The 27,230-nt window shown below is 42.2% G+C and overlaps 1 protein-coding gene and 1 pseudogene across 1 annotated transcript; one reads left to right on the top strand and one right to left on the bottom strand.

The window, feature by feature from the left end:
• MPZL3 (myelin protein zero like 3) lies at positions 1-27,107 on the top strand. The gene is made up of 6 exons (XM_049713777.1): positions 1-1,045; positions 11,536-11,702; positions 16,814-17,024; positions 18,368-18,533; positions 20,045-20,105; positions 24,226-27,107. Exons 1-6 carry the CDS (start codon positions 973-975, stop codon positions 24,250-24,252), a joined length of 705 nt encoding a protein of 234 aa, XP_049569734.1. The 5' UTR covers positions 1-972; the 3' UTR covers positions 24,253-27,107.
• On the bottom strand, positions 12,866-14,508 carry LOC101284670 (prolyl hydroxylase EGLN2-like; annotated as a pseudogene).
• Positions 27,108-27,230: the final 123 nt, after the last annotated feature.

Genomic DNA, 27,230 nt, shown 5'->3' with positions numbered 1-27,230 from the left:
TTTCCACATTGCTTCAAATAACTGAGAATTGGGCACAACCAACTACTTAGTTTGGGGACTCTTTTGAAGGAACAGTATCATCGCTTCCATTTGATACTCTTATATTACCTTAATAGAGAAAACTACCAGCTTTCAAGTCTAGTAAAGGAATGGGAGTTGAAAAACGGAAAGTTATTAACTTTCCCAAAAGCTGAAGCATATTTTCGTTCCTCTCTTGCTTTCATTAAATATACATAGATTCCAGGAGAATAGGTTGACTAATGATTAGAGCAGGGTACCATCCCATCTCTTTTTCAGAAGAATGTGACACCATCTCTTCATTTCACTTCAAGCACTTCCTCACTGTTCCAACCAAAAGTGGCACAAATCTCAGCTCCTTTTTGTAATGATTTCATCATTGCCACTGTCAACAGCAATTTAATAAACACCCAATTTAGGTAAGTACTGAACTGGATGCTGTAATAGCTACACACACAAAAAATGAACATGAACCAAACAGTCTTGAGGCACAAATTGACAGGAAGGCCTAATACATATTTATCTATTCACTGACTGATCCTGTATGATCTCCTAGGTCCCTCTGAACTCTAAATTTATAGAAATCTATTCTGAGAGCATTGAAATAAAATAATCTGTAGGGAGTAAAAAGGACTTCTGGCTTAGAGTCAAGGGGATCAAGACGATTAAGTGCTGCAGAATTCCGTAAAAATAAATAGTAAGTTCTCCAAAGCCTGTCCGACTTCATTTTCGAGCAAACGGGAATAATGAACTCCTACTTGAGAGTTAAGAATCGCTGACTTGAAGTGAGCAAGTCCAGGTGTGGCTCTGGAAAGAAGCCACGTTACTATGGCAACTTCGAATCGCCATTTTAGGTCTTCTCGCGGCCTCCCGCCCTTGCGTCACTTCCGGTGTTACCTGTGTGGTTACAGGGAGCCGTAAACAAGGTGTGCAAACTTCTGGAGAGCTGTCGGGATGCTGCAGAGCGGGGCGGCTGGAGGCCGTGGCTGTGCTCTGTGCCCACTGCTGGGCGTCCTATTCTTCCAGGGTGAGTGAGTCGGCAGCGGGCTCGGTCGCACTTCCGGCCGGGGGCTTAGGGAAGATGGTCGCTTTTCCGGTTCCGGTGGGGGTCTCAGGAAAGACCCTGCTGCGCTTCTGGGAAGGAAGGAAGCGGGAGGGCGTGGGGACAATGTTCTCTTCTCGTAATCAACACCCACTGAGGGCCGTCGGTAGCCTGTCCGTACTTTCCTGAGCCCCTGGCAGCTCGATCACTGTGCGTTGTATTGTGGTGATGGCACGGCTAGATAGAATCACGGAGGGCACTGGGTTTGGGGGCATCCGGTGTTGTCTTATGAGTTATCAGTGGTTGACTCGGCTGTGGTTTTGTGGGCCGTATATCCTGATTAGGAAAGGACAATTCTAGTCTTCAGGAGTTCCAGTAATTTTGTGAAAGAAAATGATGACTGTTGGTATTTTTTTTTTTTTTTTTGTAGGTGATTGTCAGGGCTTATGAAGTAAAACGTTTATGAGTCACAGAAAGGATGTGCTTTGATTGCATTGTAACAGAGATGCATGTGTTGAGGAAAAGAAACTGCTCTGGTATTTTAATAACAGTTTTTTTTTTTTAATACAAGGAAGGGAATATCAATTCTGTTAAGATTTTAATCTATTAACCAATATCAGAAGTATAGTATTCACGCTATCACATAATGTTAAAATTTGGATAAGTTTTGCTTTCATGCAAGTTTCAAGTTGCATAAATTTCAGTCAACCTAATTACCTTCATTTAGGGTGCAATTATTCCCTGGATTTGTGTGAGTGTGTGTGTGTGTCTTCCCCAGGAAATCATATGTTAGTAGAGCTAGCATAGGAGTGTATTGTTAACTTCATAAAATTTCCCTGTGGGTAATAGGAATTTCTGAAGGGGATCTTTGATATAAAGGCTTCAGGTGTGCTAAGTCTCAGCAGGTAGGGCTAGGGAGTTTTAATTTATTTGATGACTAGTATTTATGCTGCCAGCATACTCCCTGATCCCTCCCAGCTGCCTGTGTCATAACAGGTGTCCAGTTTTTCAGCTAAATTATTTTGCAATATACTATTTAGGCAGACCTACTGTCACTCCAAATAATCCTAAATTCTTTTCCAATATACTGTTTAGGCTGACCTACTGTCACTCCAAATCATCCTAGTTTCCTCTCTCTGTCTGTCTGCCTGTCTCTCTCACACACACAGAGAAATGTTCAAATATTGTCCTGCTGAAAAAAAATTCTAGAAATGGTGGGTGGTTTCACAAACTTGATGTCATTTCACATTGAAAACTGTCCATCAGTTCAGCAACCAAATAATTCAAATGTTAAAAGTTGAGTCTATGATCTGTATGTATTTGTTCATTTATCTTTTGCCTAAACCCCCCCACCCCAAAACCCCAGCTTTATTGAGATATAGTTCACATGCCGAACAATTTACCCATTTAAAGTGTACCATTCAGGGAATTCCCTGGTGGTCCAGTGGTTAGGACTCCTTGCTTCCACTGCAGGGGGTCATGGTTTCGATCCCTGGTTGGGGAACTAAGATCCCTCATGATGCACAGCATGGCACGGCCAGAAAAAAAAGGTGTACCATTCAATAGTTTTTAGTATATTCACAGTTGTGCAATTATTATGACAATCAGTTTTAGAACATTTTCTTCATCCCAAAGAAACTCCATAGTCATTAACAGTCACTCCTCATTCTTCCCTCCCCCCCTGCCTCTGGCAAACACCAATTTACTTTCTATTGCTGTGGATTTGCCAATCTGCACATTTCATAGAAATGGAATTGTACAATATGTGTTCCTTTGTGACTAGCTTTTTTCACTTAGTATGTTTTAAGGTTCATCCATCTTTGAGGGGGTCTTTTGTTTTGAGTCTCTTAGGTAATAGACTTTGGTTTCATACCAGTTTATTTGCCTTTCCTCTTCATATTTAGGACCCGTTAAATTATTAACTTGTTTGAATTCTTCCTAAGTTATAAGTATGGTCCTGCTATATCAGTTGTCTAAGTATGTAAAACCAGTAGATTAACAAGCCTAGGGCTCTTACACTTTTCTCTTTTCCACTTGAGTGTGCAATTTTATGAATCAGTTTGACAGATTTGTATTTTGGAAAATTGGGTGTATAAAATTGGGAGTTTTTGTCATTTTTTCCATTTCTTCCATTTATAAAATTACTTATGGTTATAAAGTAATTTATAAAATACTTTATATTTTATATAAAGTATTTTATAAAAAGTATTTTATATTTAAATATATTTATATTTATATATTTATATTTATATTTATTTATTAAATATAAATTAATTAATTAAATATATTTATTTAAATATATTTATATTTATATTTATTTTATATTTATATATTTATTTAATATAAAATATAAAGTATTTTATATTTTATATAAAGTATTTTATAAATTTTATAAATATAAAATTTATAAAACTTATAAAATTTTTTCCATTTCTTCCATGTATAAAATTACTTATGGTTAAACGTGATTTTCTTGTTTTCCTCCCAGATTAAATTTCTTTTTAATTATTATAATTATTTCTATAGTTGGCTGTTTTTACCTGGCAAGAATGCTTTTTCCCTCTGGGGAAGAGATAAATATCCATTAGCACATTAGGCCTAGGGTGAAAGTTTCTGAATGAATGTAACATTGGATTGATATTTTTTTCTTCTTATTTTACTTTTTGAGTGGAAGAGGAAAATTATTTTATATCCATTGATTTTAGAATAATTGTAATTTCAGTAAAACAGAGAAAAGTGCTTATAAGTGTACAGCTTAATGAATTTTCAGAAACTGAACACCCCTGGGCAACCAGCACCCAAATCAGCATGTAGATTGTTACTGGCATTCCAGAAACTTTCCCTGTGCCTCCTTTCAGGCATTCTTCCTTCTCCTCCAGGGGGAACCAATATCCTGATGTATAGATTAGTAGTGTAGATTTGTTTAGTTCATCCATGGATGTTATGGTTACTTTTCTGTAACTATATATTTAAGACCTGCTTATCCGGTGTTTAGATTATGTGAAGTGACTTTACATATTGATAGCTTTGTGGCAAAATTATGTTCATGAATATGGAGTTTATATATATTAAGAAGGAAGAAGCTGCTAGTAGGTAGTTTGATTAAAGGTGTACTTGCTGTAATTCAGTAACCAAAATTTGCTCAGAACTTGTAATTTTTATGCTTATTTTGTAACAATTTTTGTTTTATAAAAGGAAACTCTTGGTTTGGTTCAGTTGAATAAATATTACTGAGCATCCATAATGTGCTACGTTCTATTTCAATGAGCTTAGGGTCTATCGAAGAAGACAGACAAGTCAGCAGATAATTTTAAAATCTAGTGCTAAGAGAGAAATGCACTAGAAACCATGGCATCACAGAGGAAGTGCCCTTAATCTGCCAAGAGGATACAGGGAAGACTTCCTGGAGGTGTCTCCAAAGTTAAATCTGAAAGAAGGATAAGAGTTAGTTAGAGAAAGGGAATGAGGAAAATTCCAGACATAGAGAAGGGCATAAACAAGGCATAGAGGTAACTTTCCAAGAAAATTTTCTGAAACTTACTTTGATTAGATTAACTTAAATCCCGTGTTGACCCCAAATGTACCTCTGTGGTCAGGAGAATGGTGTGCTGGAGCTACCTCCTACTGGCTCTCAAGAGCCAATCATGCACATGTCTTCCTAACTCAGCATTCAGAGACTTCTACCTTCATAGCTTGAAATTAGCCATGGTGGGAGTATTTGTACCACAGAAATTTTGAAACCTACATATTTGGGTTTTCTATTTTTAGCTGTTCACCAGCACACCTCTGGATGTAATGATTAGTTTAGGCCAATCTGAGTTACCTTCCAGAGCTGGGAGGAGGGTCTTGTTATTCTTGGTTTGCTCCTCTCTCACCAGATCCATTCACTTCTCTTCTCTGTTTTGCCTCCTCCCTGGAAAGCTGACCTATAAACCACATCCTCCAGGCTCCCGTCCTCTGGGTTCCAGTTAGGTTTGGTCAGTGGGAGGCATTGGCAGGAGATTGGAGAGCAGGAGGAGAAAGACATTTTTCTTCCCTGCTCCCTCCCTGTCATGGTGCCATGGTTGATAGTGGCTATGATCCTCTGTGGCTACAGCTTCTGTCAAATGGCCCACAGATCCACCTCTTACCAGGCTTCAGTAACACCGTTTCCTCCCTTTGCCCCTTCAGGCGTGGAGTGGTAAAGGCGTTGTGCCTTTGTTGGCTTCCTTGATGCTGAGAAAAAGTCCCTTTGAAAAGTGACCCACACGCTTTTCAAAGTTTTAGCTGATTTTGCCTTCTGTTTCCTGCCTGGACCCTGCCAGAGGCCTCTACCCCCAAGCTCATGGGCTATGTAGGAAAGGGTGGATATCTAAAGAAAATCTGGGTATTGTTAGGAAAGGAGATGAGGGGAATGGATATTGAGCTGGTAACAAGAGTTCACTACCTTCAGTTTGGGTTCCTGTGGTGGTGATAGTCAAGTAGGTATATCCAGTAATATTTGGACACTCAGAGGCAGGTCATGGCTAGCAACATAGTTTGGGGAATCATTAGCCTATTAGTGGTTGTGAAATCTATAAAAGTGGGTAGGATTGGCCAAAGAGAACATGTTGAAAGAAGGACCATGGGCTCAGGGTGGAACTCTGAGGAACACCAGTGTTTAAGGGATGGGTAGGAAAGGAGGAGCCTTAGAAAGAGATTTAATAGAAACTAGCAGAGATGTCGAGTGTGTGCGTGTGTGTGTATGTAACACAATCAGTGTGGAGAGTTGGTTGGAGGGAGACTAATGAGATTCTGATTTATAACTCTAATCCATAGTTCTTTTTTGCTCTAAAGCAGGGTTGGCAAACTTTTGTAAAGGGCCAGATAATATTTTAGGCTTTGTGGGTCACACGATCTCTGTTGCAAGTATTCAACTTTGCTGGAGTAGCACAAAAGGAGCCCTAGACAATACATAAATGAATAAAGTTGGCTGTGTTCTAATAAAACTTTATTTATAAAAAGATGTTGTGGGCTAGATTTGGCCCATGGTCCACAGTTTGCCCATCCCTGCCCAAAACCAACTGCCCCCTTTACATTATCCCTTGGATATCTCAAAGGCACCTTAAACTTATCCAAAATCAAGCTCATGTTCTTCCCTGCCAAGCCTGGTACTTTTCTAGTCTTTCCTGTGTCAGTGAATGGTATCACCAAGCCAGAAATATGGGAGTCATCCTCAATGCCTCTCTTTCCCAAGCATTCCACATATGATCTAACACCAGTTCTTGCTGATTTTACCTTGTATTGTTGTCTTCCTAGTTCTCTCCATGTCCACTGCCACCAACTTAGTTCAATCTTTCCTTATTTCTCACTTGACTATTGTAGTAGCTTCCTAAGTAATCTCTTTATATATACTTTTAGTGCCTCCTACTCGTCTTCCCTAGAGTGAGGTTTTAAAAATGCAAACTTCTTCATGCCCCTTCTCACTCAGTCCCATACTTAAGTATTTTCCATGGCTTCCCATTACTCGAATAAGGACCCAAATCTCTAAGGTCCTGCCTGATCTAGTTTCTGCTTACCTCCTAGCCATGTCTCAGTCTTCTCTCTCATGCTCTTTGTGTTGCTACCATTCTGCCTTTTTTTCAGTTCCTTGACTGACTGTGCTCCTTCCTGACACAGGACCTTTGCATACACAGTATCCTCTGCCCGGAATGCTCCCCCTCTCCTCACCTTGTTATCCTTGCTTCAGAACTCAACTCAAAAGTAACTTTTTTCAGGCAAGCTTTCATTAACCACTCCCTGCTCCCCTATCATAACTGCTACATTTCTCATAACCACTCTGTCTTTTCTTCACAGTGCTTATCAGAGTTTGTAATTATACATTTGTCTTTATGACTGTTTGATTAGTGTATTGAACTTCTGATGCATTTTAAACTCCAAAACAGGGAGTGTATGTATTTTGCTCACATTTAATCCTGAACTTAGAGGGTGGCACAAAACAGACGCTCAATAAATCTTTGTTTGAAGAATGAGTGAATGAATGAGTGTATCATCCTGGAAGCCTTGAGACAGAGAAGGTCAAGGAGCAAACAGTTACTGCTGCAGAGGGATCCAGTAAAATCAGGAGAGAAAACTGCCTATTGGAGTTTTTGTCCCTTTGATTTTGCTGTTTTAAGACAATAATGCCTTTTACTAGAAGTGGTAGTGGAGTCCAATTGTGCTGTAGGGGTCCAGAAGTGGATGGGAAGGGAGGAAAGGGAGACGTCAGATATAAACAACTCTTTCACAAACTTGGCTTAGGGTAGAGAGGGCAGTAGTTGGTAATGAGTAGGATTACAGGGTTAAGGAAAATTTGTTGTTGTTTTGTTTTATTGTTATATATTTGTTTTTACAGATGGGAGAGAATTCTGTGTATTCAGAGGCTGAGGGGAGAAAGCCCCTCTTGAAAGGGAAATGTTGAAGATAGTAGAGAGGGTTTTTTTTTTTTTTTTCTTCTTTCTTCCTGGAGCAAGGCTTGGAAGGGAGGGATCCAGGCAGAGAAGAAGGGCTTGACCTTGAGTAGAAAAAGGGACACCACATCCTTTCAGATTGGAGGTAAGAATGGGTGCAGACGCAGGAAGATATGTGACTAAGCAGTTTGTATGGCTTCAAGTTCCTTGAAGAAGAGAGACATTTTCTTCTGAGAATGAGGGGTTTATAGGTTGCACAGAAGATAAAAGAGAATGGCAAAGTTTGAGGGGTCAGAAAGAGGAGATGACCAAGGCTGGTTAAAGAGTCATCATGCCTTATTAAGGACTTAGCTGTGGATGGAACTGATGAATTTCTTATGGTAACTATCGGTACAGTGGTGTGATTTTTCTCCTTCAGCGCACACCAGCCATAGTCTAGAAGTGGTCATCTAGGGCTGAGCTTTTCCTGATCCTGTTTAATGGAAAGGTAGGTGTCTGGGGGATTTAAGAATGTTGAAAATACTGTAAGAATGGGGATATGAAGAGAGTGGGTGACTAATAAGCACACTTTGTTCCTACATGAGAACTTTTGGTGACCTGTCCACCTCTTTCTCTTGGTCTCTCTCTGCCTTCTCCCTTCCCTCTGACTTTTGCTCTTAAGGTACTTCCTTTAATTTAATGGAGGAAATCGTCTTTACAAATTGAGTGCAGGCAATGGTATATGTGCTTGAGTAGCATTATGTACTAAATGTTATGTGAAAATTGAAAAATAGTAACAAACTGCATCAGAGAATTTGGGAAGGCATCACAAGGGGGGTGATATTTGAGATGGGTTTTGAAGGGCGTGCGTATTGGGGATGTGGTTACCAGGCAGGATTGGTAGGGATGGGGAGAAACTTCCAGATAAAGACATATTCAAAGAAAGTCACAGTGGCATGAAGGACATAATAAATTTGGGAAATGGCAGGACATTCTGGGCATAGTGAAGGGGATGGGATGGGTAGGTGGGCAGAGTAGCAGAAGTTGGGGGCCAGATTGGCACTATTTAGATTTTATGTTATAGCCCAATAGAGAATTACTGAAGGTTTTTGAGTGTTTGTGGTGTTCATTTTAATGATAATAGTTAACATTTATTGAAAGTTTCAATTTCAGGTACTATGCTAAGCATTTTATGTGTTACCTTCTTTAATCTTATTAGATCCTCACAGTGACACAATGAAGTAGGTCTTTTAATTATTCCCACTTACCAAGTGAGGAAATTGAATCTTGAACAGGTTAGGTAACTATGATCAAGGTCTCACAGCCAGAAAGCAGCTGGGCTAGAACTCAAGTTCAGGTCTGTCTAATTCTAAATCTAAACTTTAAAGTTTCTTTGCTATACTTATGTTTTAGGATATATAAAGAGTATATAAAGGATATATATCCTGAGTATATAAAGGATATATAAAGAGTATGGGGAGTGTGAAGATTATCCATTCATTTCTGCCTTCCATTTTTTTTTTTTTTTTTGTCCTTTTTTGCGGTATGCGGGCCTCTCACTGTTGTGGCCTCTCCCGTTGCGGAGCACAGGCTCTGGACGCGCAGGCTCAGCGGCCATGGCTCACGGGCCCAGCTGCTCCGCGGCATGTGGGATCTTCCCGGACTAGGGCACGAACCCGTGTCCCCTGCATCGGCAGGCGGACTCCCAACCACTGCGCCACCAGGGAAGCCCTCTGCCTTCCATTTTTTTAGAGCTTTATCTTAAGTCATGAGTAAAGTGGGTCAGGAGTGAGGGCTTAGGAGAGAGTAGGGATTGAGGGATGAAGGCTTTCCAGGCAGAGGAACAGCATTTGCAAAGGCATAGGAGGAATAACAAGTTTAGCATGGCAAAGTCAGAGAGGATGTCTTGGATGAACCAAAGGTAGTCCTTATCTTTGGGATGGTCAGATTCTTAGTAGAGTTGTGAGCTCAGTCTTGGTCTCCTGCTTTTTTTTTTTTTTTTGGTCTCCTGCTTTTAAGAGGAATGTGAACAGACTGGATTGTCTAGAGAGGAGCAAGAAACATGATTCAAAGCAGCAGAGGTAAAGGCAGTGGAAATGATGATTCATAAGTATGTCTCTGACAGGAAAGTTTGAGAGACTAAGGACAGAACTAAAGAGGTGTCAGTAACGATGATGAAGCTATCTAACGTGCATTGAGCACTTACTCTGGGTTAGGTAGGCTTCTTAGTGTGGTACATGTTTTAATTCATTTATCCTTCACAGTGACCTTCTAAGGTAAGTGTTATTATTATCATTCCTACCAGGATGAGAAACTGAAGAAATCAAGTAAACCTACGAAGGCCACAGAGTCAGCAGGTGATAGGGCTGGGATTTGCGTCCTTTCTCAACCAGAGGGACTGCTGTTTTCCAGGATGGTGTGTGGGTTTGCTCTCTTCTGAAACCTTGCTGCTCTGTTTGCCTTTGGCCTGCCAGGTGAATCATGGCTCATTGTAGTGGAGAAGGAAGCAGGAAAAACAAAGTGCTGGTGGCTTACTTTCCTAAAAAATGGCTCCCTAATGGAAGAGAAATTTCTACCACTGTTCTGTGAAAGCAGAGGGAATGGTCAGAAGAAAGTGCCAACTCTTTTGGGGGAGATGGGATGTCAAAGTTGGATATACGAGGGGACTTCCCTGGTGGCAAAGTGGTTAAGAATCCACCTGCCAATGCAGGCGACACGGGTTCGATCCCCGGTCTGGGAAGATCCCACATGCCGCAGAGCAACTAAGCCCGCAAGCCACAACTACTGAGCCTGCGCTCTAGAGCCTGCGAGCCACAAGTACTGAGCCCACGTGCTACAACTACTGAAGCCCACGTGCCTAGAGCCCGTGCTCCACAACAAGAGAAGCCACCGCAATGAGAAGCCCGTGCACCACAATGAAGAGTAGCCCCCACTGGCTGCAACTACAGAAAGCCCACGTGCAGCAACAAAGACCCAATGCAGCCAAAAATAAATAAATAAAATAAATAAATTTTTAAAAAGTTGGATATACGAAGTGGTTTTGGAAAGAGGAAGTCTCTAAAGAGTTTAAAAATGATATCTTTTTTTACATTTTAAAATGCATTAAATTGTAAATTTAATAAACTTTTTCCTCCCCATGATTTACTTTTAATGGATGAGTGATTCATTAACGAGCCTTAAGAAAGGGAAAAACAAAACAAAACTAGATAGAACCTTGGCGTAGATTTATAAAAATTATTTTTTCTTTGAAAAAAAATTCCTATTCTTGTTTTCTACTCTTATTTTGCTGGTGATTGAGGCAGTGATAGCTTCAGGTTACAGTCGTGCTGTACTTGGGGTAAATCCCTCAGACCACAGCAACTGCCATATTCCTGGAGTATAAGTGTGTCAAGGGAGTGGGTGGTGTTGCCTTTTAGCCTTCTGTGCGCTGACCCGCTTGGCTGTAGTTAATTTATCCACAACTCTGTATTTGGAAAAAGTGCTGATGTGACCAGGTTTAAAATTTTTACCCAAACATTCATTCTATGATTTAATATCGTAAAATGACAAAAATAGCACCCTTGATTAATGCAGATATCTGCTCCTTATCCTTTTGGGTCGGCCTGAGAAGACATTTATTGCTACAGCTTTCTGATGAGAGCCCTAAAAGTGATAAATAGTGTTTCTAGGGCTTCCCTGGTGGCGCAATGATTAAGAATCCGCCTGCCAGTGCAGGGGACACGGGTTCGAGCCCTGGTCCGAGAAGATCCCACATGCTGTGGAGCAACTAAGCCCATGTGCCACAACTACTGAAGCCCTTGCACTCTAGAACCCTCGAGCCACAACTACTGAGCCCACGTGCCACAACTACTGAAGCCCGCGTGCCTAGAGCCCGTGCTCCGCAACAAGAGAAGCCACCACAGTGAGAAGCCCGCGCACCTGCTCGCTGCAACTAGAGAAAGCCTGCGCACAAAAACGAAGACCCAATGCAGCCAAAAATAAATAAATTAAAGAAAGATATAAAAAAAATACGGTTTCTATTTTGTTCACTCACATCTATATATTCCACCCAGTGTACACATTTTAAATGTTTGGGCTTGCTTTGACTAGGTGTTTACATCGTCCTTTCCCTGGAGATTAAAGCAGATGCCCATGTCCGGGGTTATGTTGGAGAAAATATCAAGTTGAAATGCACCTTCAAGTCAACCTCATCTATCACTGACAAACTCACCATAGACTGGACATATCGACCTCCAAGCAGCAGTCGCACAGAATCAGTAAGTGTATAATTTTAAGGATATTTCTTTGAGCCTTCTGTGGTCAGCAGCTCTGGAATCCTTTTATTTTATGTCACAGGTACACCTTAAGCCTTCTCATCTTAAAATAGAAGATGAGCTTCTATTAAATAAAAGGAGATGAGCTTCTACCCTATATCACATTCATCTGGTCATATAGGGCTTTTTCTTCTTCTGTGTAAGAATCTTGCAAATAAGCTATAGGAAAAACAGTCAGAAACTCAGAGGAAATGTGGTTTAGTTTTGTTTCTCTTTTTTGTTTCTTTTTGCTTGGCTTCATAGCTTGAGTTTCAGATTTGTTGTACTAAAAAGGGTACCTCCAGGCTGTTGGACAGAGAAATTCTATAGGTCCCAGTCTTAGACATCCTTTTGCTCAAAGCTGCTCATTTCCTGTCATGTGAAGTTGTCTCAGTGGGTGTTTCTGTTTGTATATCGGTACTTGTAGATTTATCTTGGAACCTTCTCCCAGTGTATAAACATCTGCACTGATTTATACAGCTCCCTTTGAAGGAAATTATAGGGCACCTTATGTTGATGACAGATGCTGTTGATGACAGATGGTCTTGCAATATTAGAAGCAATATATTTTAATCACACAGATAAAACACATTTATGGCTCAAATCCCATTGCGGATGTCTAATTGAAGATGCAATGCTATTAAAAAACCCTTTTTCTGTACGCTTCCAGCAATATCCTAGGTCAGGATACTTTTTATCAAGAATGTGAATATCAGAGTGGCATGTAAGATTGTATTTTTGAAAGTATCCTTGATTTGTTTATCCTGTTTCCTTCATTAGAAGTACTTTCTCTTTGATTTTAATGTATAAGCTTTGGATTTTGTTTTAGGAACCATTATGGAATGCCATGTAGCATCTCTCAGTAACTACAGTAGGTGCTCCAGCTGTCCTAGTGAAGGTGGCTCCAGTGAGCTAGGCTGTATTTGTGGTCCCTTTTTCTCCCTTCCTTCCTTTCTTCCTTCCTCCTTCCCTCCCTCCCTCCCTCCCTCTTTCTCTTTCTTTCTTTCTTTCTTTCTTTCTTTCTTTCTTTCTTTCTTTCTTTCTTTCTTTCTTTCTTTCTTTCTTTCTTTCTTTCTTTCTTTCTCTCTCTTCCTTCCTTCCTTCCTTCCTTTCTCTCTCTCTCTCTCTTTCTTTTTTTTCTGAGGTAAACTTTTATTTCTTGGCTGACAGGACTTGCAGACCCATGCTCCTCCCAGCACCTTTCATCCTGCCCAGCAGCGGCAGCCTAGTCCAAAATGTGCCATGGCCAAAGGGGCTGGGGAGTCACTTCCCATTCCAGGCTGGAGGAGTGGGGGGCTTGGGGATACTCCCCCACAAACCTTTGCCAGCAAGAGGCCATGAGTCACCCCAACCCCAAATCCTGCATTCTGGTAGGAGGTGGCAGTGCCTCCTTCCAGCTCTCCAGGGCAGGACACAGACCCCCACCTCCAGTAACGGCAGTCCCCAACGCCGGCCTCTGCCCAGGTTACAACCCCAATCCCCAGCCCAGGGCAGCAGAGATCTCTCCTGCTCCTTGGTCCTCAGCGATGGATGGAGCCCTCCACACTAGTCAGAACAGAGGCAAAGACAGAAGCAGCGGCAGTGGCGGGGAAGGAGCAGGCACCGAGACTGGTGGCACTGGGGCCCAGGGCTCTCCCGAAGTCAGGGCAAGCTGTCTGTCCAGGCAGCTCTGGGGCTAGACACTAGGTGGGCGTAGTCGGCTGTGATACGGGTGCTTGGACACCTTTCTGTCCTGATGCTATAGCTGATACTTGTCTTTGGCTGCTGCCCGCTCCTTGGCATCAAAATACCAGACAATGATGGCGTACCTGGTGGCATGGGCTGGTTTCACCTCATGGGGGTTCCGCCGATCAGACCAGAAAATGAGCAGCCGGTCAAAGAGTGGCTCAATGTTGGCTACCACAGGACGGCCCTCAGGGAACATCTGCAGCAGGCCGCCATGCACCTTGACGTCCCAGTTCTGATTCAGGTAATAGATGCAGGTGATGCAGCACCCATCGCCATACGGATTGTCAACGTGTCTCACGTACCCCAGCCCGTTACCTGGGTAACACGCCACATGGCCTTGGTGCGCCCATTGATGACGTAGCTGCCCAGCCTCCCAGCACAGTGGCGGATTACAGCATCCACGTGGGCCATGAGGGCACCGATGCTTCGGCAGCCTGGCTCATGGCCTTCCACCCAGGCGATCTGCTCCCCACGGATGCTGCGTGGCAGGATAGCCCGCTGGCTCATCACGCAGGCGCCCGCCCCGCTTCAGGGCCTCCACCTCTGCCAGCACTCGGTCACCCAGTGCCGCCCCCAGGAAGCTGTCCTTGACGCAGATGCCATAGTACCGCATGCAGGGCACAATATAGCCCAGGGCCAGGCGCTCAGGTGCAGCGGGCAACACCTCCTCCCTCAGCCCGGCGCTGGCCTCACCGCTGCCACTGCTGCAGCCCTCCCCCTCTGCCTCACCTCCCGGTTCTCCTGCCCGGCCCAGGGCCGCTTGCTGGGGGCGGGGGCATCCCCACCATCCTCTGCCCATTTCCGTTTGGGGGCCTCGGCCGGGCGCCCTGGGCTGCCAGGCGCTGGCACCCCTTGGTGACCAGTGCCCCATCACCGTCACTCCGCAGCGGCCGCAGCTCGCCGCCATCCTGCCCACCAAAGCCCTCCCGCAGGGGGCTGGCTGTGGTGGAAGTAGCTGTGGCTCTGGGGGTCCCACTCCCCGCCGAGGCCTCACCAGGCGCTCCCGGACGGTGGTAGGAGGACAGCAGGGGACAGGGCAGGTAACTCTCCACCTCCATCCTGGCACTGCTAGGCTCCAAGGGCTCTGACACCGAACCCGGCAACTGAGGGAGAGCCTGACTCAGGGGCTGCGGCTGGCGCGGGCTGTCCACGACAGCAGTGTCTTCATCCCCCGGGCGTGGAGGGCGCGGCCCAGGCCCCTGCTGCCTCCCTCCTCCTCCTCCTCCTCCTCCTCCTCCTCCTCCTCCTCCTCCTCCTCCTCCTCCTCCACTTGATGCAGCCGTGCGCCGGGGCGCTGGGCCTGGCGTGGGGCAGGATGACGCAGGACAGGTGGCAGAGGCCTTTCTCGTGCCCTGGGGCTGCTTGCTGGTCCCCAAGTCCTCTGCTGTCCCTAGGGGCTTGGGAAAGAACGGTGGCGAGGTTTTTACTCCCGCCTCGGCGCCGCCGTTTGTGCCAACCGCCCTGCGCAGCACAGCATGCCATTCCCCGCCCCACGACCTGCGACGCTCTGCCTTCCTCCCTTCCTCCCTCCCTCCCTCCCTTTCTCCCTTCCTTCCTTCCTTCCTTCCTCCCTCCCTCCCTCCCTTCCTTCTTCCCTCTCTCCCTCCCTCCCTCCCACCCTTCCTTTCTTTCTTTCAACTTAAAAAAATTTATATTGAAGCATAGTTGATTAACAATGTTGTGTTAGTTTCTGGTCCTTTTTTCTTTAGACTTAAAATAGGTCACTTTATTTTGAGTGGTCAGGAAACTATGGCTGGCTTCATATGGCTCTTCCTCCTTGGCCAAAAGTAGGACAGTACAAACAGTGGGGATCTTCCTGGGGCAGAAGCCTTAAATGCAAACAGCAGTTCTCGTATGGCGCTGTTCTCTGTGAGGCTAGTCGGGAAATCAGCAAACTCATCCAAGTTGGAATTAGTGGACCCTTAAAGTTGCATAACACTATGTTGCAGTTACGTGATCAGTCAGGATTCTGTCAAACTAATCAGTTAGCAGGATTTGAGTATCACTAGTTTAACTTGAAACTCACAGGTCGGATTAATCTTGCAGATTCACAGCAGGCTTTGTTTTGTCAATAAGGAGTTTCAAACCCTTTTATACTGATGCTGATAATCAGAGATAGGTATTCTTTAGCTCCCTCTTTGGAACATTCTACACATTTTATTATTTACTAATATCTGTATTTCCCACTAGATGGTAAATTCCGTGAGAGCAGGGACTGTGCCTGATTGGCTCCCACTGTATCATTTTGCTTAATACAGTGCCTAAGGGCACATAGCAGGTGTGCAGTAAATATTTGTTGAATGAATGCATGAACAAATGAACCAAGAAGTGATTCAGCATCTTCTCTGGGAAGTTGCTTTTCAAAATTGGGCAATTCGGTGTTTGTAAGTGCCTGGGTTCTTAAGTGGGGAGGTACCAAGTAAGAAAAGAACTAGGAAAGGCTTGAATCTTGCATAAGAGAGAGAGAAAGATCATATTGTATTGTAGTGCTTGCCCAGCCTACCACCAAATATAATTAGGTGTTTTTGGTGATGAAATATATGATTACCAATCTGAAGTAGCATTGTTTTAATTCAATGTATATTCATCGAATGCCAATCATGCATCTGACTTGAGGTTTTTATTAATTGCCAAGATAGATAACTTGAGAGAGGCTTATGTTACAGCCTCCCGGTGATTTTGAGAATAAACAAAAATCTCCCCTTTCCCACTTATTAGCTGTGTGCCTTCGAGTAACTCATTTAATTTCTTGTTTTTGTCCTTGTTTCCCTTTCTGCCTGCTCCATGTATAGTTCAGTGTTGTTGTGAAGCTCAAATGAGTAAACGTATGGAAGTAGTTTGCACACTATAAAGTACCATATGAATTAGATGCCGCTTTAGCATAGGGTTTCTCAGCTTTGGCACTGCTGGCATTTTGATACAGATAATTCTTTTTTGTGGGGGCTGTCCTCTGCTTTGTAGGATTTTCAGCAATATCCCTGGCCTCTACCCACTAGAAGCCAGTAGCACTCCTCCCCGTTGAGACAACCAAAATTATCTCCAGGTATTACCAAGTGTCTTGAGGGCAAAATTGCCCCTGGTTGAGAACTGCTACTTTAGGACTTGGGGGGAGAATTTAAAAGGGGTTCAAGAATTAGGATCCCTGGATTCTTTCATCAGGCCTTTTTTTGGACAAGTTTTATTAGCCTGTCTTTTAATCTATAGGATGGAAGTGAACAAAACATAAAAAAAAATTGTCCAACTGGGAAAACCCACTACACATTTGTATTTTATTTTGGACCCACTTAGCTTTACGTTTTCATTGCATTTTCCAAATTAACTTTTTTCTCATGGTGTTGCTTTCTTAGATTTTTCATTATCAGTCTTTCCAGTACCCAACCACAGTGGGCACGTTTCGGAATCGAATTTCCTGGGTTGGAGATGTGTACAACGGGGATGCGTCCATAAGCATAATCAACCCTACCATAAAGGACAATGGGACCTTCAGCTGTGCTGTGAAGAATCCCCCGGATGTGTACCATAATATTCCAGGGACAGAGCTAACAGTCACAGAAAGGGGTAAGCTAACTGCCACCAACCTTCTTCTGTAGTGAGTGCTCTCTGACTACTGTAGTGGTTTGTGGGGAGATCAGTGAGAAGCAAAACTACCTATCTTCATAAGCCGGTTGGTCACTGGGACATTCTGCCATTTTGAATTGTCTGAGGATGAGTTTTTTTACCTTTATTTTTCAAACTGACTTTTTTTTTCAAATATCGTCATAGTTTCTCCATTATCCTTTTAAAATTTTAATTTCAGGTGACCAGAGGTCTTGTGGAATGTATGACAAACCCCTGAATAAATGGAGGGTTGCTGTCTGTGTGAAATAGAAGTCATTCTGGTTTCCCTAATGTGTTCATACCCTCAGTTATGAGACTGTGTTCTTGCCTGTTTCTTGAAAGGGTACCTCCTCTAAAGACGGAGGCAGCACATTTCTTTTATGTTGCAAAGAGCAACTGTTTCCTTTTAGTGTGAAACATGAGGAGAGTGGGTTAAGGGTTGACCTTTTTTTCTACACTATTCCCTGGTGACTGTTGAGTGGTCATTCTAGTCCTTATCTGAATTTGAACCAAAGATTTAGAGATTCAGAAATGACAAGGTATCTATGGTTCATTATAGATACCTTGTCATTTCTCAAATCTTTCTGTATGTCTCTCTCCCTCCCCTTCCTCTTTCTTTTTTCTTTATTTTTTTAAGGCAACTCATAGGTTTCAAAGACATAGGAACGTTCATACTGCTGGTAGAAGTAGAAACTGGTATCGTTTTTCTGGAAGACAGTTTGGTAGTATAAATCAGATGCCTTAAAATTATGTATCCTTTGATCCAGTAATTCCATTTTAAAATTTATTTTAAAAAATAGAGCTAAATATTTATATACAAGGATGATCATCATTATATAACTCATAGATTCAAAGAATTGGAAATAATTTGAATATCTAACAATAGAAGATCGATTCAATAAATTATTTAATATGGTAGAATACTATGCAGCTATTAAAAAAATCACACCTGGAAGGAATACTTATGGAAAATATTTATAATATAGTATATAAAAAAGAGGCTAGAAATAGTATGTAAACTATGATCAATACTTCTGAACATGTACTCTCCTCCCTATATTCAGACTCATACCCACATACTCCTAGAAAGAAGATTGAACGGGTAGATATTGACATATTGATCCTAAGGAGTGGGATTATGGGTAAATTTTAATTCTTCTTTGTCCTTTTGTGTATTTTCTACTGTTTCTACAATGAATTTATGCCCTTTGTAAGCAGAAGAAATACAAGAGCAAATGTAAGACTATCTCATGTCAAAGGAAGCACTTTGCATGTCCCTCTCTGACCTCTTTTTCCTCCTCCAGGTTTTGGCATGATGCTGTCCTCCGTGGCCCTTCTTTCCATTCTTGTCTTCATTCCCTCAGCTGTGGTGGGTGTGCTGCTGCTGGTGAGAATGGGGAGGAAGTCTGCGGGACTGAAGAAGAGGAGCAAGTCTGGCTCTAAGAAGTCATCTATTGAGGTTTCAGCTGAGTAAGTCCAGCTGCAGTCCTGAGCAGTCAACCCTCTTCAGAGACCTGGCTTGTGGACAGTACCCAGGCTTCTGCATCATGCCTTCCTTTCTTCCAGGCTGAATTTAGTTCTGCTGAAAGGGAAATGTGTGGATGTTAATTTGGAGAGAGAGATGGAGGGATTGATAGCATAGTCCTAGTCTCTTTTTTTTGAAATGAGATTGTGTAGTGCTGTGGTTCTGAATATAAATTCTGAAGTGAATCTCTCATTCCTTCAAAATGGACAGGAAATTCCAACAAGTCAGTTATTTTCCCCTTTTCCTTGTTTTGGCACTGAGCTGATGTCTCCTGACAGAAGTGCCTGAGCAGTGAGAGAGGCTTTAGAACAGCCAGGGAGAGCAAAACAGTTTAAATAAGTGAGAACTACTCTTGGTCAGTGGATGCTCGGAAGGGGCTAATTTGATTCTGGTTATCAAAAGCATTTGCCAGTGAGCAGGTGTGATCCAGTATTTTCCCTAAGAACAAATCCACCAAAAAAAAGGTAACAGAAGTCTACATAAAACCCTGTTGATTCTCCATTATCTATATCAGGGGCTCTTAACCTGGGGAGAGAAGTCTTACTTTGAGAGAGTCTAAAATCTTCTTTCTGTGTGTGTGTGCATGTGTGTGCGTGTGCACATTTATTTAATGGGAGTAACAGTGCCCTTTACAAGGAATCTGTGGCCCCACAAAAAGGCAAAGAACTCTTGGTAAAAATACTAAAACGTCTATTTCGAAGCATGGTCTAACAAGATCCTTTATGATCTAACCCTAAGTCGCATTGTTTCTTGCCATTTCTTCTCATTTGCTCCCCATTCCAACTACAGTGAGCCGTTTCCTTCTCCAAACATACTATACTCATTTAGACCTTTTTAAAAATTTTCAACATGCTTTCCTCTTACCTAGAATCCCCTCCCTCCTTCCCTTGTTTGCCTGGAAAACTCTTCCTTATCTTCCAAGACCCTGATGAAATGTCTGCTTCTCAAGAGTTTCCCTGACTCTTTCAGGGAAAACTGATCACTCCCTCCTTTTTGCTGCCACAGCGGTTTGACCTTAACTCTATGAAAACATTTACCACATTGTATTCTAACAAAATGAGCTCAGGGGACCATGTTTTATTTATGTCTTTATCCCCAGCCCAGCACAATGCCTCTGTCATGGTTGGTGCTCAGTACATTTCTAAATGAATGATTGTGACTGGCTCCTATTTATTGAGCACTTACTATGTGCCAAGCACTGTGGTACCTGTTTTACATGTACTTATTTTGCATTTACTCCTAACCATTACCCTTTAAGTGTAGCTGGTAATGTCTGCATTTTGTAGATGAGGAAATAGGTTCCTGGAGCTTAAGTCATTTTCCCAGTCATCCTGCTAGTAAGTGGCAGAACTGAAATTTAAAAACAGACCTGTCTAACTTCAACACTTGTCCTCTTAACTGCTCTACCATACTGAGGATAGTGATTGTTCACATTTGGTTTGTCCTCTTTCTACAGCAGTGACCAGGAGAAGGATGACTGCATGGGCAAGCTTTGTGTCCGTTGTGCCGAGTGCCTGGTAAGTCCATGCCATTTCTTCTGTTCACTGTTCATGCTTCATTTTCCTGCTTAATTAATGGAATCCTTCACCCTCAGAGGCAGCAGAGGATATGCAAATAGGTCTGAAGCAAAGTATGAACCAAGGTCTTTCCCCAAAGCATTTTGGTCTCAGGGGACCCCCACCAATTCTAAGCATTATTTTATTTTCTGTCTTACGGGCAGAGAGTGGTGTCCTTAGATTAGGGAAGGGGATTGCGTAGGCAGTCTCTGCTGACTGACAGGGAACATCCTGAAAGAGGAGTGTCCTATGCTGCTGAGGTCATACTAGGAGACCTGGCTGGACTGGCTGAACCTAAAACCCTGAATTGAACTTTTCTTCTGAGCCTCAGTTTTCCCCAGTGATATAAACTTTTAGGTGACTCGATGGCATTTGTCAATAAGACATACCCATGTTGCAAGGCTTGAGTTTTGATTTACATTTCAGAAAACTGTCATCCCTCCCCCTTTGGGTGCTTGCTGTGACTGGTAGCCTTGTGTGCTGTTCCAGGATCCTAGGAGGGAGAGAGACTCTCTGATGTGGTACTGTTGGAAACAGGTCAAAAGCAACTCATGATCTAATACAAAGCATACCTGTCATGTCAGGGTTTAAACTTTAGCCTTCTTTGTACTTACTGCCAAATTCAGCACTTGGCCGGATGACTGCAGCCCAATTACTCACCACAGTGTTCCTTTTTCTCTTTCTCTCACGTACTTGAGTATTATAGGTAAGATGAGAGAAAGGTGGATAGGATCTAATTCCAACCCTTTGGGATTTGAATATTTTTAATAACAAAAAATAAGCTAATGTCCTGAAACTAATACAACATTATTAATCAACTATACTCCAATATAAAGTAAAAATTAAAAAACAAAGAAAAAAGAATCACTTTGCTGTACACCTGAAACTAATGCAACATTGTTAATCAACTATACTCCAATATAAAATAAAAATTTAAAAAAGTAAATAAAAAACTAAATAAGCTAATGTTCATAAGATTATTGTCCACATTTCAGATATTGATTTGTTCAACAGTTATTCTTCGAGCATGTATCTGACATGCCCCAGCTGTGATTTTAGGTACTTCGAAAACAACAGTGAACAAAACTGACAAAAATCCCTGCCCTCAGAAGAAATTACATTCTTTCCATTCCTGGAAAACTCGTGGTCTGAGACACAGTTGAAATGTTACCTTCTCTTAAATTGGGTACAAACAATAACAAACTAAATCTTTTAAAAATTAGTAAAATATATAGTATGTCAGATTGTGCTTAATGCTGTAGAGAAAAAATAAAATAGGAAAGGGAGATGGAATGGCTGGATAAGGGAGTATGATACCAAATAGGATGGTTGGGGGAGTTCCCTGGAGGTCCAGTGGTTAGGACTCTGTGCTTTCACTGCCGGAGCCCGGGTTCAATCCCTGGTCCGGAAACTAAGATCCTGCAAGCCACAAGGTGTGACCTAAATAAATAAATAAATAGGATGGTTGGGGACACCCTCACTGAAATGATATTTGAACAAACACCTAAAAGTAGAAGCAAGCAACTTGGCTATCATGGAGAACATTTCAGGCAGAGGAAGTGGTTGGTGCAAAGTCTCTGGGGAGAGGCCATGATTGGCATGTTCTAGGAGCAGCACAGAGGCCAGTGTGGCAGGAATGAAGTGAGCAAGGCAAAGAATAGTATTTCTTCGGAGAGATAATGTCGTATCTTATAGAACATTATAGTGAGTGTAATCACCTAGAATTTTATTCTGTTTTAAAAATAAATTTACTTTATTTTATTTTTGGCTGCGTTGGGTCTTTGTTGCTGCGCATGGGCTTTCTCTGGCTGAGGTGAGCGGGCTCTCCTCTTCGTTGCGGTGCACAGGCTTCTCATTGCGGTGGCTTCTCTTGTTGTGGAGCACAGCTCTAGGCGCACGGGCTTCAGTAGTTGTGACATGCGGGTTCAGTAGTTGTGGCTCACGAGCTCTAGAGCACAGGCTCAGTAGTTGTGGCACATGGGCTTACTCGCTCTGCGGCATGTGGGATCTTCCTGGACCAGGGCTCAAATCCGTGTCCCCTGCCTTGGCAGGCAGATTCTTAACCGTTGTGCCACGAGGGAAGCCCTAGAATTTTATTCTTAATGAAACAGAATCCACTGGAAGTTTTTGAGAAGAGAACACTTTGAACCGATGTATGTTTTAAAAGGATAATTCTGGCTTCTCTGTTGAAAACAGGTGGTGAGGGACCATGACAGAAACAGAGTGCAATTAAGAGACTTTAGCAATAATGCAAGTAAGGGAAGAGGGTGATGATTTGGACCAAGGTGGTGGTGGTGGTGGAGGTGGTGAGAAGTAGTTGTTTTCTGGTTATAGTTTGTAGGTAAAGCCAGAAGGACTTCTTGACGAGTTGCATGTGTGTGTGTGAAAGAATGAGAGGAGTTAAGGATAAATCCAAGGTTCTTGACTTGAGCAACTAGTAGAACAGAGTTGCCATTTTCTAATATGTACAAGCCTGTGGGTGGAACAAGCTTTAAGGGAGCTTAAATTTGAAATACTTATTAAACATTCAAGTGGAGATGTGGAGTAAGCAATTGGTTATATGGGTGTGGAGTTCAGAAGAGAGGTCTAGAATGGAGATATAAATTTAGGAGTTATTCGTATATAGAGACTGGTAGAGAGATTTCCACCAGGGAAATGAGAGTAGATAGAGAGGAACTCAAAGGACTGAGCCCTGGAGCTCTCCAAGGTTTATAGATGGGGGAGATGAGGAGAAATTATCAAAGGAGGCTGAGAAGGAATGTCCAGTGCGGTGGGAGGAAAACCTGGAGAGCTCTGTATCCTGGGAGCCAAATGAAGAAAGCGTTTCAAGGAAAAGAAAGTGATTAACTGTGTCAATTGTTCCTGAGTCAGGTCAAGTAAAATGAGAACTGAGACTTGATTACTGGATGATCTGGTAATGTGGAAGTCATTGGTGGCCTTGGCAAAAGCAGCTTCAGTGGAATAGTGGGGATGAAAGCCTGACTGAGGTAGGGTCAAGAAAGAATACAAAGAGATGTTTTGGTGAGAGTGGGTATAAATGACACTTTCAAGGAGTTTTGCTGTGGAGGGATGCAGAGAGATAGGGCAGTAGGTAGAGAGAGGTGTGTGTCAAGGGTTGCTCTTCTTTTTACAATGGGAGAAATTACAGTACATTTGTATGCTGATGGGAATGAGCCAGTAGAAAGTGAAAATTTGATGTTACAGGAGAGGGGGGAGGATTGCTGGAGTGACTTCAGGATCTAGTGCACCAGTGGAGATGTTGGCCTTAGATAAAAGCAGCGAGAGTGTATCCATACGAAGAGTAAGGAAGGCCAAGTAGGTGGGCCCAGATGCAGGTGGGTGGGTAAATATGATGGGAGCTTGTGGAAGTTCCCTACTGACTGCTTCTCTGTTCCCAATGATGGGAGAAAATAAGGTCATCAGCTGAGAATGAAGTGAGCTGAAGGTGTTGGAGGTTTGGAGAAAGAGGGAAAGATATGAAAATAGTCATCTAGGAGAATAGGAGAATGAGTGGACTAGAGAAATGGGGTATGCCAGGTAGTACTAATGGCCTACTCGAGCTTAGAAATCATGAATACAAGTTTGAACAATAAAGATAAGAATAATAGTGATAGTAGTTCATCATGAATGAGTGCTTACAAATTGCCAGGCACAGTGATGGAAACTGAGGTTTAAAGAAGTTAAATAACTTTACTCAAGGTCACATAGCCAGCAAGGGGTGGAGCTGGGATTGGAACCCAGAGGTAGACTGACTCCTAGCCTAAACTCCTAGCTACAGTCTTGCACATTTTGCTACAGACAGGCATGTTTTCATGTGTGTTGAGGTTTTAAAAAATAGTCACCCAGGAAAAGGGAACCCTTAGGGTTTCAAAGCAGAAATTAGCCCAATAGATACCAATTATAATGAGGTCCTGTGATGCTTCTTGGGAATTTAGGTGGGTTGAGTCAGTGCCATTTCGCTGTTGATGTCTCCCCTAGCCAAGTTCCATTTGGGGGACCCTAACGTGTGGTCTTTGCCTGAATTCTGACTGTGGCATTGTGCTTCATATACACACCACAACTACTGTTCTTTCCCCTCCAGGATTCAGACTATGAAGAGACTTATTGATGAAAGTCTGCATGATAGAAGAAGAGTCACCTAATAACAGAAAATATCCCATTCCACTGTCAGCTAAAGCCTCCCAGAGAAGTGGAGCTGACTTGGACAGTAGTGATGGAGAATTCTGGAAGCCATCAGTGAAGACTTTAGGAGCCATTTATTTATTGAAGAAATGTTCTTTTTGTATTTATAAACTGTTCAAAAACTCTCAGAAGAAACTTATAACTGCCCCTTTCAATAACTTATACTCTAATTGAATGAAGGAATTCTTTTCCTAAATAGAAAGATACTTTTTGTTTTGCCTTTGCTCTTGAATGTATTACATGTTTTCTTCCAATTTTTTGAGGGAGAATCCTAGATGTTGGCCATACTGCTGATGCCAAAATGTGTATATATATTTAATGAAATGGAGCTTGGAGCTTCCTGATGTGCTCCCAGGCAAAATGTTTGTCTGGGATAGCTATTCTTTATTTTTTGCTCCATGAACATTTTCAGCTGTGAGTTAGCATACAGCATATACTCGTTGGTTTAATGATCTCATCATCAATTGTGTTTGGGAGGCTTGGAGTGCATAACCCCAGTTTTTTTTTTAGAGTTGGTAGGCTCGGGAGTCAGTGGTTTACTTTGACTGGGTTTTTAAAGTGTTAAAGTGCATTCAGTTTACAATTAAGGAAAGAAATGATGAGATAGAGGGATTCCTTTCTTTTGTCTTACTAGGTGCAATTTGTTATTTTACTTTCTGACAGCTGACTGATTTATGATTTCCTTCTTGACTTTTCAGATCAGAGGCAAGAAAAACTCTTCAAAAGGTTTTAGTGGGGCTAAGTAGACTATTTTACCAGTAATTTGCAATGAAATCATCTTTTAACCTACGCTGTTCTTCAAAAGTTGTTTGATTTCTAAAATGCGGAAAATATGAGCAAACTAATGTATTTACAAACCGTTTTTGCATAATATTTGAGATAAGGAAATGAGGGTGTGAATAACCTATACTTCCTCCTTCTGTTCTCCTGATACCTTCTATGAGCTTCCTCCATTCTACTGCAGCAACATATTTCAAATTTTAATTTACATGGGATTTTCTAGAAGCCATTAAGAAATATGTATGAGCAACAACTACTGAGCTTATGTGCCACAACTACTGAGCCTGCACGCCTAGAGCCCGTGCTCCACAATAAGAGAAGCCACCATATTGAGAAGCCTGCGCACTGCAACGAAGAGCAGCCCCCACTCGCTGCAACTAGAGAAAGCCCAGCAACGAAGACCCGACGCAGCCAAAAATAAAAATAAATTTAAAAAAAATGTATGACATATCAGGAAGGGTTGACTGTGCAGTCCTCTGTAATAGAGGGATGGAGTTCACTTCTTAATTATGAGAGACAAAAATTATCCTCTCTTCCCATCTTTGAGTTTTTAACAAGGTAGCCCGTTTCCATGATTTTTTGCTAGGTGGCTCAGGAGGTTTCCATATTATAGCATAATATACTGTATGCTGTGCAAAAATCACTTTTATATGTTTTTGCTAAGACCTATTTTTAAAAATTTGGGTTATTAGTTCTCATAGATTTGGCCTGGCCTCTTTTGTTAATCTAGTCCATCGATTAGAGAGTCTGATTAGTTAATAGATGTTATGATTTACCTCTGGTCACATAAAGAAGAAGAGGCAAAGGCGAGATTGGCAGTCTACATTTCCAGTGGTTAAATCTCACAGTCTTGGGCTACTTGTTAAGTATGTGGATGTCTAGGGCCAATCTAGTGAGACAATCTGACACCTCAACACAGAGAGGAAAACAATTTGAGCAATGAAAGTAAATAATTTGGGCTCTAGGACATTTGAAGATAGAGATCTAGCTGTGAGATAGAATTTTTGTGGGTCCTCATTTCTTTGAGAAAGAGATGATGTTATAGGAACCCAGGTAAAGTCACATCCCATTGAATAAAGAACGAGTTTTGGCTGAGTTTTCTTGTAATTTCTTTTCAGGCATGTTATGAGGATTAATACAATGGGATATGTTTATCACAGTCTTAGGGCTGCTCTCAGTTTCCTTCTTCAGTCCTTATATTGAGGTCTGGGTTACAGCTTTTTTTCTTCAAAGGAGCACAAAGCAGTGTTGGGACACATGCATTTTAAGGATGGAAGGAAGATCAAGCTTTTTCTTTTTTTAACTTACTGTTTTAATATCTTCTAATATCTTTAATATCTTCTGTTTAATATCTTCTATTTTTCTTTTTGCTGCTCCATGAGTTCTTATCACATTGTATGGAGACCAGCCTTGTCTAGAAAGGGAATTGAATTCTGAAAGCTTCAGAGAGGCTTAAAAGCCTTTCAGAATTTTTCTTTGCCTGCTGAAGTCTTACTTGTGGTTACATTACTTTATGAGTTTTGTCCATTGAACTCTTAATTCTGTTACCAAATGTGAACTTATAAAATGCTTTGTGTTTCCCATGTGGCCTGTTAACCTCAAGCTTCTTGGGGGCACATTCTCTGCAGCTCTCAAACTGGACTCTGGTGCTTCATGAGGGGATGTTGCACGTCCTTGTTTAGAAAAAATTCTGGCGGCCAAATCCTGAATCTGAATATTCTTGTGTGTCACTCAGTTATGGTTCCAAAGGGGACCTGTAAGAAGACTAGTAGGGCATGGACCAACACTCTCATTTAATTGCACAATTTAGAACTTTGCTGCAAGACGAGGCAGCTCCAACCCTTTGACTCCAGTGTTGGACTGTTAACTGCTGCATTTCACTGTGTTTTTTGTTTGTTTGTTTGTTTTTGTAGGAGGGTATGCACTATTGGGTCATGCACACAGACGTGTAACTCTTGAGATCTTTACCACGTCATAGTTAATAAACTTCTTTGCACTTTCTGGCTACTTTTTGGTGTATATCTACATATTAGATGAGAGCTGTCCTGTGAAAGAGAAGGGGGGTGGTTTGTGGTTTTCAGCATCAAGTAACCATTCATGACTGAGCCGTACCCCAGCAAGAAT

The sequence above is a fragment of the Orcinus orca genome, chromosome 8 (assembly GCF_937001465.1).
Source record: "Orcinus orca chromosome 8, mOrcOrc1.1, whole genome shotgun sequence".
NCBI lineage: Eukaryota > Metazoa > Chordata > Mammalia > Artiodactyla > Delphinidae > Orcinus > Orcinus orca.
Note: the sequence above shows the minus strand (reverse complement) of the source record. Positions and strands in the feature narration are given on the sequence as shown.

Bases quoted from the DNA above. Each gene is read 5' to 3' on its own strand.
- MPZL3 (XM_049713777.1), top strand. From the start codon at position 973: ATGCTGCAGAGCGGGGCGGCTGGAGGCCGTGGCTGTGCTCTGTGCCCA. The intron at 17,025-18,367 runs GTAAGCTAACTG...TTCCTCCTCCAG, and splicing joins GCTAACAGTCACAGAAAGGG to GTTTTGGCATGATGCTGTCC. The intron at 18,534-20,044 runs GTAAGTCCAGCT...CTCTTTCTACAG, and splicing joins TCTATTGAGGTTTCAGCTGA to CAGTGACCAGGAGAAGGATG.